Source organism: Bemisia tabaci, chromosome 3, assembly GCF_918797505.1.
Source record: "Bemisia tabaci chromosome 3, PGI_BMITA_v3".
In the NCBI taxonomy this organism is placed as follows: domain Eukaryota; kingdom Metazoa; phylum Arthropoda; class Insecta; order Hemiptera; family Aleyrodidae; genus Bemisia; species Bemisia tabaci.
Window position 1 is genome coordinate 9,221,183 of NC_092795.1, and position 13,049 is coordinate 9,234,231.

The window sequence follows — 13,049 nt, forward strand, 5'->3', positions numbered from 1 at the left end:
GGAATGCAGTGCTCCCATTGCATGTCCATCAAAAGTTCCGGGATTCGGAACTTTTTTGTTCCGATTTCTCACACTAGCTCCATAACCGCGAAACACCCTTTTTATCGATCCTTTTACAGAGGTTCGAATGACAAATCAATCGATATATCGCAAATCACGCCGCGCCACTGATTGTCAGTGCGGGATATCTAAGGTATAATTGGCTCTATGGGCTTGGTTACTCTCTGCTGAACTCTGTCGAGTAGTTTTATTTATTTCTCATCGTTTTCTTTTTTTTTTTTGTTTTTTACAGATGCAGGAGTCAACGGTGTCGGAGATGATAGCAGCAGTAGCATCTCAAGTTCGATTGCTGACGAGAGAGGAGGTGCCCTGAATCTAGTAAGCACCATCATTTATCAGTTATACTACTTGCATGTATACTCGTCGTACCTAGGGACCGTCCAAGTATTACGTAATCCTCTTGGGGCTTGTGATGAGGGGGAGGGGGAAGTAAAAATCAATATTTTCAGCAATTTTTCAGCTTTTTTGCGTAATTTTTAAGAAAATTTCTGAAAGTTGGATAAGCCTGACTTACATGATTCAAAATGGCTACGAAGGTCTGAGAAGTTGGCTAATGAGTGACTACCACGTAGGAGGAGGGGAGTCAATAAGTCAGCCGAAATGACTTACATAATACTTGAACGACCCTTCGTTAAAGGATATTCCTAAAAAAAACTTAAATCTAAGAACTTCGATTTTCCACGGTGTAGAAAAAGAATGTCTAGACGTTCAGTGTAGAGCAATTACAATGAAAGTGCAGCCCTAAGCTCTAAGAGGTGTACAGTGGATCGAGCCAATAAAAGAAGTCGGACAAAATCTGGAAGCTTTGAAAGCTTATGTTTCAAAAGCATGAAACAAAGGAATTTCCGAGCGGTTTCATCGGTTTTTTCTTAAAATTACCTTTCAGAAACACCCCTTGAAATTGCATTTGTGACAAAATAATCATCAAAATTTGAAATTTTAGCGAAAGATGTCATGTCCGACCTCTTTTATTGGCTCGTTCCACTGTGAGGCGATGAGACAAGAGTGGAGCTTGAACCGAGCTACGGACTCGAACCGCGTCAAAAACAGACAATTCTGGCGGGTGCATTACTCATGCTAAGCGTATTTTTATTGTCTGAGAAGGTGTAATTTTATCGCGGGCGCGTATGTAAAGGAGGATATTCAAATGTGACAAAATAGGAGCTCTGCCGGGAGCCGGGGCCGCATGGCCACTTGAGAGCGGGCTACTTATGCAGATACTTGAGTCGGTGGCTCCGACTTCGGCTGTCCCTGACGAATGTCCTCTCGTCCCGATCTGCAAGAGTTGCCTTTCCGGACTCGCGGCTTGGCTGTTTTGTCAAGTTCCCTGGAAAATAGGCCACTAGACAGTATTCAATAGAAAAAAATTTTAAGGTTCCTCATCAAAATTTTACGTAAAAATTCATTTGCACAAGGGGAATTCAGATGTCTGCTTCTATGGCCACAGATTCCTAGACTACCAATAAAGGAATAGAAGCCAAAAAGAAGAAAAAGAAAAAAAAAAAAAAAAAGAAAAAAGGAAAAAAAAGAAAAAAGAAGGAAAAATCTGCTCCCGAACGAGATATTTACTAGTAGTTTTAACGAGTCACATTCGGTTCTCCTCAAAATTTTACGTAGGAATTTGATTCACACAAGGAAAGTCCATAAATCAACTCCTGAACGAAATATCAACAAGTATCTTTATTTTAGATCAAATAAGTATCTTTTAATTTGGATCAGACAAATGACGTCCTTTGTATTTTTGCCATTTAACCGATGTTGATTTTACATGCTTATATCTTATTTAGGAGTTGATTTCTAGACTTTTCGCTTTGTGATTAATTTTCCTCGTGAAATTTTGGAGAGAAAGAAATCAAAAGTAAATAAGTCGTTGTTGTAATGAGATAAAAAATTGGCTTCTCTCGAATCCTCCTTACATGACCTTTGCGGAGCCCTAAAAATATTTTTTTTTACTGACTGATCAGACAACGTCAGTGCTTCATATCTGCATCTACTCACCATACCCCACTCTTACCGGCAATTTGATTCACAGATTTTTTCCGTTTTTCCATTTCTTTGTTTTAAGGCCCCTCCAAGACACTCAAACACAGTTAATCGTTTACCCCCGTCATAATGAAAAAACAACGTAAGTTCTACCATCTCGCACGGGGTGGTTTTCTCCCCAACGCCACTTGACTATCAACGAGTCACCTAAAAGTCCCTCTTAGATGTTCTCGATAATGACCTTGAAACAGTTTTCTTTCCGGAAAAGGCACCCTCGCGCAGGACAAAGAGCATTTTCTCTTTTATATGGATCCTCTTTTCCGCGTTCAAACTTTCACGTGCATTATAAACATACTACAGTGATGGGATAGCTGTATGAAAATCTATGTTTTCACTCACATGAGTTAAACTACATTTTAAACATTACCCATCTCTTTTTTCCCGGACAGATCGCGCGATTTTTTTGAAAAACTCGGAACGCATATTTTAAAATTTTATATTTAGATGCAGAAGTTTCGAATGATTGATAATTTTTTTTTTTCAGGTAACCGATACGTCACTTCGACATTCGCCTAATGGTGAGGGTAGTCCTGTGGCGGGTAGCAATCAAACAGCAAGCGTTCAAGCAGCTTTAGCGGCGCTGCAGGCTGGTCAGCTTTCTCTAAATCAGGTAATTTTACTGTCAAAACCATATCAAACCATGGTCTGAAACGGATCAGTAAATCCTCTTAAAAATTGAGATTATGCGTTACTATGCAGTTCCACTTAGGAATGGGAAATTTTGATAACCTTTACTTCTTACGGAAAAAGGAAAAAAGAGGAAGATTTGGGTCAATACATAAATCAAATGGGCCCGAATGGGTATGTCTTCTAAATCGTTCAACAAAGATTTCTCATTTGAACGGCACAAATACAGATACTTTCAGAGTGTCTCCTTCATTAAAATTAGAAACCCGAGTAATTGGACAAAATGCCCCAAATTAATTGAGAATTTAGTTACCAGCGATCCCCCCTCTTTACCCGAGTGCTATGTTTCGTAAATTGATCTCCCAAGTCGAACAAAAGATTGTGCCCCAAATGAGTTAATTCATTTTTTATTTGAGTTCTTTTTCTCTTATATTTTGAAGACTACTTAAATGTTACCTTCTCTCCCCGTAGAGAATTTACAACTTTCCTAATTATCGAGGACAGCTCGTAGGACGGACCAACGACAATGCGAATTTTAAATAAACCGGGTGGTAAGGGGTGTAAAAAATTCTGCCAATCACTGTCGTAACTTTCAGTTAATTAAATTTAATTAAATTAGACGAGAGGTAGTTGGCAGATGGCAATGCCTCTTTTAATGAGGCGGCATCTCTTTGACAAGCACCGAGCGGCCTCACCATCCATGAGCCCAGACGCGGGTCAGCTGCGCTCATGAAGTGCCTTCTTTCGAGAGGTTAGATAATATGTAGTGCACTGCTCTGCATGACTAATTGTATCAGCAGTATCAGAAGGGACTTCTTGAACGGAGCACCGTGTTTGCCTCGGAAGTTTAATCGAAGCAAAACTGATAGACGGAAAATCGAAATTTTTCAGTTTCGTGCACTGACTTTTCTTCCAATGAAGTTTGAAAATAAAAATTTCAGACACCGGTAATGTTTCTAAATTGTTGGTAATCGGACTCTGTATCGCTTTGAAAATATGACTACGAGTATCTGAGAAAGCGGCATTAGAGTGATCGAATTTTTTTAATCGTTTCGACTGGAATTACAGTTAAAAAAATGTTGTATACCGTGTGATTTTTGTGTTCCCCCCCCCCCAACCTATTCCCACCAATAAAAATTGCAATTGATTGTCTTATCCTTTACTTGTTTTGCGCAGTAATCAGCCGTTTTTGCTTAGATGATCGATGTTATTACAACATTATAATGAATCTAGACATTTTGCAGATCATTTTAAGGAAACCCTCTCGTGCACAATAGCGCAAGGACTGCCGAATGATCCAAAATTTAATTTAATTTTTCAAAGCTTCTCTCGAATTTTGAATCATTTGAAAAAATTAAATACAATTTTATTTTTCCGACAGTTGATGAGCCTCGGTGCAGCACAAGGCCAATCACTTCTACTCCAGAACCAGCTGTCAGGCGGTCTGCCGCTTCCAAACCTCTCGTCCCTGAACCCTCAGGAACTTTCATCGCTTCAGCAAACGCTTCAGCAGCACCAGCACTCGCTTCAACAGCAACTTCAGCAGTTCTGCCTCTTTCAACCCAACGCCGGCCAGCAGCTCCCGCCGCAGGCACAATTCTTCCTACAAAATCAGGTAAGCTCAGCCCATAAAACACGCCTTCTGTTTTTCTATCAACCTGGTTTTATTGTGAAAAATTTGATTTTCAGTAGTTACATTTAAATCACAAGTATCTCTCACGTAGTTTTTTTTACCGACGGCCAACCAAATTGTTGCTTAATTGACTATTCTATAAATGTTGTCCTTTTTTCCCGAAGTAATTTCAATCTTACAGTATGAGATTAAAAACTTCAAATCTGAAGAAATTCTACGGTTTCTCTTTGAGAAAAAAGTGAATTTAGAAGTTTTCAAATAAATTTAGTTCGAACCATTGATTAATGTTCCGAGTGTTTAAGTCGAATGATTTTGGTTACTTTTTGAGGCAGCTTCTTACTGACATACTTTAATTTCACAAAAATATATCATCTTTATCGTAAAATTTTGCCTGAATTTACTCGTACTTAATGCCTTCTGACACCATTCGATGTGCGGTAAGTTTTTATGGTTGGACTGAAAATTTAGTGACGACATTAGTCTCAGTAATTTTGGTGAAAACATTTTTGGTTGACCGTCATTCCACGACCCTACTGTTATCAGCCACCGAACTTTTACTGGGTGTTCTGTCTCTAACTTCAAATTGTTTCTCTTCTTTTTTTCCTCATTCTGATAAAACTTAGATTTCCTCTTTTATTGCCAAGTTCGCTGCTCCAACGCTGACCGCAAGTTAAAATTTACGGTAACTTCCGAGCAAGGAGCAATTCGTCGCTTCTCGTATGAAGGAACGTAACGTAATTCCTCTCAAAGGTTACAATGTTGACCCAGAAAATTGAATTATTTACAAAAATGTTCTTGCGCACTTTTTGTCTAAAAATTTCTTGATTTTTTTATGCGATCAGAAGAGAAATCAGCAAAATTTTTCAGGTAGACAATACCAAGACTCTCCTAGTAAATATGCAATTTTCAAGCGGAAATTTGGCAACATTGAAACTTAGTTGCGTTCTTTCTTGCGGGAAACGACAACTTGAGTCGGAATAAATTTCGTGAACAGAGATATCGTGCTTTCGCCGCATCCTCGGTGGAATTTGAGCGAAATTTTAACGAGCAAGCTAGAACCAGATCAGAACGATCTACGGCATCTAAATAATTCTGAAGTTCCTTTCCGCATAATTCCGATTTCTTAAAAGTGTAAAACCAATCCCCAATAAAGCGACAGCATCGCTCGCTGGATTTTCAGTTCAGGAATGATTGATTCTATTTTAGGATGAAATAATTAGCGATGGGGTGTCGCGCGAAACGCGAGAATTTGCCGCAGAAAAATATCTCAAATATACTGTCAACGAATAGAGGACTAATTTGTTGATTGCCACCGCTACCAATTTCCTGAACGTGTGAAAAGATCGAGGTTTCTAGTGTCGTGCAAATTCTTTCTCACCTACTTGACATTTCTTTCATTCTTTTGGAATTTCGGGGGAAAGGCAAGATGTCTTGCACCGGGAACTAATGTAATATATTCACCTTCCTATATGATAATGTAAACAGATAATATATTTTAATAATAACTTTACTCATCGTTAAATTTACGACAAAACTTGCATATTTTAGGTAGGCAATTGGTCGTTGAAATGAATTTTCAATATTTTATTTTATTCTTCGAATAAAATTTTGAGTTCTTACTGTAAGGGTCGGAATTCTTTAATGAAAATCAATATAGCGGTTGCTTTTGCAGAATGCGTGAACTATACGGTGAGTATAATGGCATTTTGAATGGTTCCGATGTGATTGGTAGTGTTTGGTCTATATTTTTGTAGATCACATCGAAACCCAACTTTTTTGAGTCATCTGTGTTTGGCATGTATTTCATTCGAGGTGATGGTTCTTTTTCAGGGTGTATTGCCTCATAGGTTTCCTCCCCGACAGAACATACCTCCTCCTCGCAGCACTACTCACTCTATCCAGGTTTGCATTCTTTCATATTCTATTCTCTTCCTCGTTAGCTATTGTAATCACAAGAAAGTAGTATAAACGTAGATTTTTGAACGCATGACAATAGTTATAAAATATCGTACTTCAATTCCTGTCTCAGGGTAAACTACGACGCCCGCACATTTAGGAACTATGTTGTAAGTAAAATTGTGCAGCAATTTTGCCGCTCGATTCATCGCATTTTAACAGGATTTTTTGACCAACGTCGCTACGATTTTGCAAATAGCATTGCACCTGATACTAGTTGGCTGCCCTGTTGAATTTTACCTACAATTACGGTAGCACCGACTCATATAAGGATATTAAGAAAACAATTTTTGGCGGAGTCGTCAAATTTTGCGTGCCGCGGAATCGGCAAGCATGATGATCCGATCGCCAATTTTTGCTAATTGCACTACACGTCAAAATTTACTGAATCCGTCGAATACCTTTACCTTGGCGAATATTAAACTTCACAATTTTTTTTTATTTAATGAAATCATAAAGAAGCAATGAAACCAAGGTAGTTACGTGCAATATTCCGGAATAATTTTAAAAAAAATATCGGGGCAGGATTCAAAAAGAATTGTTTTTATATTTTTTGAAAACCTAGGATCTCACTGATGTACACGCCAAATTTTAAAAGTTGGTCGCATCCTAGTTTAGTTTCGCTCCCGGCAAAATTATGTGTAGGAAAATAACGTGTTGAGACGTTTTTCGTATCGTATTAAAGAAAGGTAAAAACTCTGAAGTATTTCGATGTCCAGAGCGAGAAACCACGTATCTCTATTTTCGACGTTGCAGACTTCCTGTTATACTTCTTTGTTCTTTGAAAAACTACTCGACGCCACTTTTTAAACTTCCTTTATTTTTCTTCTTTGTCATAGAAAGATATAAAAGATTCAAGCATTTAAAAGCATTTAAAGATATAAATTTGACTTGTTTTTTTTTAAAAAAAAAATAAATAAAAAAGGATCGGAAATTTTGAAACACCGTGCAATGGAGATACGTAGTTTCGCACCTTAGCCATCGATTTACTACAGTAATCCTTCAACTTGACTAATGAAACACGATTTTTGTTGCTGAAGGTGCAACAGGCGGTGGCGCAGGCTGCTCAGCAGATCCAAAATTTGCAGAAGCAACAGCAACAACAGCAGCAACAGCATCAGCAGCAGCAACAACAACATCACAATCAACACCACAACCAACCGCCTCAGACACCTACAAGCACGAGCGCCGGTAGCGGAGTGCACCATATCAAAGCCGCCAATCAAAACTCAAGACTACTAGAGGTGGACGACACCACAGACTTAGAAGAATTAGAGCAATTTGCGAAGACTTTCAAGCAACGTAGGATTAAATTAGGTAAGTCTTCTGGTTACAATTTTGCCCATCTCCACAGACATAATATAGAGAGACAAAAAAACAAGCAGACAGCTCCGGCACACGGGCGCCGTATGAGGAAGCGATTCAATGTTGCATTTAATATTTAAACATTAATTCTACTCTCTTAGTGGAAAAATACTTTTTTTTTTACCTCTTGTTGATTTTTTCACTGATTTGAAATAAACTTAAAATATATCAGCTCTTAATGAAACGGAATTGTTCAATAATCGTAATCTTCCGAATTATCAATAAGTAATTTCTCAACATTTTTGTCAGATAAGCATGGAGTCTGCTCTAGAAAAAGGAAATCCATGATACAACTACTCAAGCTTCCGTGTGTTGCGCAGTATCCTTTTCAATTGAAGGCGTTTTTTCTTACCTTGAGTCGAGCTTTCCTTCTAACCTCACTCCTCATTCCTCACTCTTTTCTTCCCCCCTCTCCTCCTCTCTCCCTTCCTCATTCCCTCCCTTATTACTGTTTTACATGTGTCATTACCGTTTTAATACTTAATAATTCGTCTGCTTGTTGTCAGGTTTTACTCAGGGCGATGTGGGTCTGGCGATGGGGAAGCTCTACGGGAACGACTTCTCGCAGACGACCATCTCCCGGTTCGAGGCTCTGAACCTCTCGTTCAAGAACATGTGCAAGCTGAAGCCGCTGCTCCAGAAGTGGTTGTCGGACGCGGACAGCACGATGACGAACCCGAGCGCGCTGAGCAACCCCCTCACGACACCGGAGGCCATCGGGCGTCGTCGCAAGAAGCGCACCTCCATCGAGACCAGCGTCCGTGTCGCCTTGGAGAAGGCCTTCCTCCAGAACCCCAAGCCGACCTCCGAGGAGATCTCCATTCTTGCCGACAGCCTCACCATGGAGAAAGAGGTCGTCAGGGTCTGGTTCTGCAATAGGTAGGTTCCACGTCTCTAGATACGTTAGAAACTTTTGGAAATTAATATACAGTGGCAAGGGTAAGGGGTAGGTGTCCAGGGGGTCTGGACCCCCCCCCCTTAGCCTCGGTACATGTATCTTTTTTTTACTTTTGGAGGGCAGACATAAAATATTATTAGGGACGTACACAAAATAATGTAAATTTACAGTCACGTTTTTGAATGGACACTCCCCCCTTCCTTTGAGAATTCCTAGCTACGCCACTGGAAATAGAGCTCTTGTATGTGTCAGGAATTTGAGATTTAAGTACTGTTTCCTATGTCAAATTGCGCGAGGTACACGATGGCGCCACCGGTTTTTTTCTGAAATCAACTCCGAAGTTCATAAGAGCTCTCAAAGTTGAGGCCAAAGTTGAAATATTTCATAAAATTTCAGAAACATATGAAAGATATCGCAGAGTCTTTTTCGAAATTAAAAGCAAAATTTATGGAAGGCAAATGGCAATTTGCATTTTTGTGTTTTTTAGTGCGTGTTTCATACTCATCCGCTGAAAATATGTTTCATTTCATATTTTTCACAACTTTGTGAAATTTCATGAGATATTTCACGGAATTTTCCAATCGTCCATACAATGTCATTTTACTTGTGCAACCCTGCACGTCTCAGTGGAAAAAAATTGGAAACTGCCACAACTCTCTATCCTTTTTCTAGGCACTCCGACGTAATCTGCCGCGCTGAACACCGCTATACGCACATCCGAGAGTTGCCAAATTTCCTTCGATAAAATGTTTATTTTTGACAAAAGCTATGAACATTTTCCTTTGAAATCGTCAGGGACTTGAGGTGAAATTGCGGACAAAATTATATGAAAAATTGGAGGATAGATATTCATAATTTTACCCAGATTCGTGTTTTATCAAATAAGGTCATTAGGCAACGCTTGAAGGTTCATACGGTGTTTTTCTTTAGCACGGCAGTGACATTCTCACTTTCCAGGACTCTCATTTTTGTTCTCGTTTTTGCAGGCGGCAAAAGGAGAAGCGCATCAACCCGCCGAACGCGGCGATGGGGAGTCCAACATCAAACATGTTCTCAACACCCTTGAGTAGCAACGGGAACGGCATGCCTAGCCCCCTCGCCCTGGTTGGGCCAGGCGGTCACACTTTCAATGCCCATCCAGGCAATGACTGACAATGGTTCGGCCACGGACCTGACTCTCCTGAATGACTGACTACGTGATATGAAACTGCCGTGTTCGATCCGGACGAGAGATGACTTGTGTGGGAGTGAAATACTCTTTTGAAACATCACTAGATTAGAATGCTGCCTTTATTGTAAGTCTAACACTTTATCATATCATACCAGTAACCAATTAGACCATCCGACTTTTGTGATGAAAGGTATAATTTATTGTCTTGTAATTTTGCTTTGTCAATGTGACCCAATTTCACAGAAACATTTCAAAAATCTGTCCAATGAGGATGACTCCGACCTCAGCAAAACATCATTCGGACGAATTCATGCTAAAAGGAACTATGTGCATAGGGTTTGCATGTGACATAGTTCCTTTTAGCATGGATACGTCCATTTCGTCGTTTCCCTCGCGAAAGAACGTAACTGCATTTCAATGTTGCCAAATTTTCCCTCGCATACTGCAATTTTATAAGGAGAATCCCGAGCGTTTCTAACTGGAAATTTCAATTTTTTTAAATTTCCGCAATTTTTCCTCTGATCTCGCCCAAAAATCAGAAAAATTTTTGACAAAAACTGCACTGTACATTCGTGTAAGAAATTGAATTGTTTGAGTCAATTTTGCAACTTTGGAATGTAGATACGTTCTTTCGTCCGGGTAACGACAATCTGAGGGGCTTGCAGGACAAGGTGCATAAAAGCAGTTTTTTGGAAAAAATAGAAATACAATGGTTTCAACTAAAACTAGTCCATAGTAAAACTATATTCAGAGAAAAATTCGCTGCTGAAATCCAATTTTAAGCATCAAAAAGTGAATTTGAACTTTCGATTAACTTTTAATTAGTAATTTTGAAGCTTTCAACGCGTTTTTCTTGAAATAGCAAAAACTGCACTTGTGTGCCTTGTCCTCCGAGCCCCCAATTTCTGTCTCCTTTTGCTGTTTCATTCCATTTAAAGGTATTTAATTTAGGTACACAACCTCGGCATTATACTCCACTGAACTTTAGGTGATCCCCTATTTGAGCAACAAAAAATTCCTTTTTTATCGACTGACAGATCAGGAAATGTGTCAAAATCTCTATGATCAAGTCAGAATGCATTTTGTTCGGCATCTAGTTTACAGAGCCAACTCGTTGTGCGAATTGATGGATACAAAGTGCCTTTTCCTGGATAATATTTCTAGCCGGCATGAAACAGCAAAGAGAATGATTTCACAGTCTAACTGCTTTTTGAAGCCAGAGAAAGGCCCTTATTTATGAAGCCATCATTTGGTAAAGTGACGAAGAGTTTCTTGTCTTTTGCATTGACACATTGCTAGAGCTTATCTTCAAAGTATGTGTTCAAAAGTAGATACTTACTACACAGTAACGTCTCCTCTATACGGATCCTCCCTAGCAAATCTAGGACTTGCACACTAGTCGCTAGTTCTCTAACATGAATGTATACTGAATAGGAAACAAATTATAGAATAATACTTAATTCTAGGTCAAAATGAAACCAATGATTATTGTATGCATTTTAATAGTTAACAGTAAATCCTTTCCTAGATTTTTTTTCTTTAAATATTGAAATAATATGGGACTCTGTATTTTTCTGTTGTAAATGGAGCAACTTTCCTTTAGCTTGAAGCAATGCTCCCCTGAAACTCGTCTCCTTCATTTATTTATTTATTTATTTATTTTTTTTGTATTAATAATGAAAAGTTCACAGTATATGAAAGAAGGGAAAGCAAGTTCAAATCAAGTTTTTTTCAGTCAAATGAATTGTCTCAGTTAATCAGCTCATCAGTAGGAACAAGATTGTTTTATCTAATTAATGTACCTATCTGATACTTAAAAGATATCTAAATACATATCCGCTTAGTTACTGTTTATATTATAACAAATTTTGTCCTTCATTTTCTCTTTTTAACATGTCTCTGCTAAAATGTATACTATTCAAACCATAAGAACCGAAAAATAGAAAAAATTACGATGAGTTTCTATGTGACGAAATTAGTTTATTTTTCAATGATGAATTTTGAGTCTCTCTTATATCATTATTTTGTAATTAATTTTTGTAGACTGTAAATCATTTTACCGACTATTGTTGTATTAGATTGTGTTTTATATGTAATGTACAATATTTTAAGACAAAATCTCTTTTTGTTTTCACAATCGACAAGGTATACTGAATCATTACCTGAAAATGCAATATTTGTTTAAAATTAATTAATGAATACATTAGCGTGTGAATATTTTGTTACTCAATCGTGAACATGTTTTGATAATTTAATTGGTTATAATTGTACATGTAATTAAATTTCGTTTGTTGTTTACGTTCTGTTAAGAAGAATTGCATAAAATTACATTTGTAAAACAATGAAAATTAATCTTGCCCTTCGTTTAGAGTGAAAACAGTTCAAAAATATTGCCCCTTCATCAAGTTTATTAGGACTTGTCGTTTTTTTTGTTGTTGTTTTTTATAAATCGAAGAGAAAAAAACAAAATTCCTAAAATCTCGGATGATTTCGGGAGAACTGTTGACCTCAAATAAATACTTGAAATGCTGCATTGTTCGCAAAATACCTAGGGGTACTTTCTTTTCTATGGGAAATGTATCCAGGAGATACCAAAAGGAAAGAGATCCCTCCCTCTCAACCCATCAGAGGTTAGAGTTTACTTTTACACTAAAAAGAAGAATATCTGATAAAACGCTTCTCAATCCAGCCCTCTGATTTTGCTACGGTTACACTTTTTATTTTGCGTGTAACGACAGTCTCTTTTTCAAGCAAAGTAGTTGCCCGTCGTTCATATTTGTCACTGGCTATAACTTTCTACCTCTCCCTCATTTCTTCCGCAACAACATAAAGACAGTAATAGCGTTTTTCACAGTGATATATTGTAGAATATTGGATGGATGCCAGATTTAGAATACACCCAGACAAATCTAACAATTCTTCTAAATCTAGTGTAAAAAGTGAAAGTTCCTATTTGTCTGAGACTCAAAAGAATTCGGACAAAAACGTCAAGCTTATTTTTATAGTCATTTTTCATATAACTTAGTGATTGTTTCTGTTTGTATACTTACACAGAATAATGTAAAAAAAAAAGTCATTAAAATTTGTAAATAATGTCCCCATATCCTATGTCTCCTACCTACTCGTCCCTCCAGTCCCTTGTATCTTTTGTACATTCATTATTTATTTTTTATATAATTTATGCAGTCAAGCATTGAACTTTAAATTTTATGTTCGTAAACACTATTTTGATTTTGTTTTATTTATGAAATATACATTTATGTTAATTTCCAAATCCATTTTACAGCTTTATGTTT

The 13,049-nt window shown here is 37.8% G+C and overlaps 1 protein-coding gene across 3 annotated transcripts in view; it reads left to right on the top strand.

Annotated features, from left to right (window-relative positions):
- The window catches only part of LOC109031006 (uncharacterized), a 357,064-nt gene extending 344,033 nt beyond the window's left edge, over positions 1 to 13,031 (top strand). For 2 of the 3 annotated variants that reach the window (XM_072297718.1, XM_072297716.1), the window contains 7 exons: positions 293 to 378; positions 2,588 to 2,713; positions 4,112 to 4,345; positions 6,194 to 6,265; positions 7,360 to 7,636; positions 8,191 to 8,563; positions 9,569 to 13,031. In XM_072297718.1, the coding sequence (XP_072153819.1) occupies positions 293 to 378; positions 2,588 to 2,713; positions 4,112 to 4,345; positions 6,194 to 6,265; positions 7,360 to 7,636; positions 8,191 to 8,563; positions 9,569 to 9,734 (1,334 nt within the window). In that variant the 3' untranslated portion in view covers positions 9,735 to 13,031. The remainder of the gene's footprint in view (positions 1 to 292; positions 379 to 2,587; positions 2,714 to 4,111; positions 4,346 to 6,193; positions 6,266 to 7,359; positions 7,637 to 8,190; positions 8,564 to 9,568) is intronic. The other variant, XM_072297717.1, reaches the window with a different exon arrangement.
- The last annotated feature ends 18 nt before the right edge of the window (positions 13,032 to 13,049 follow it).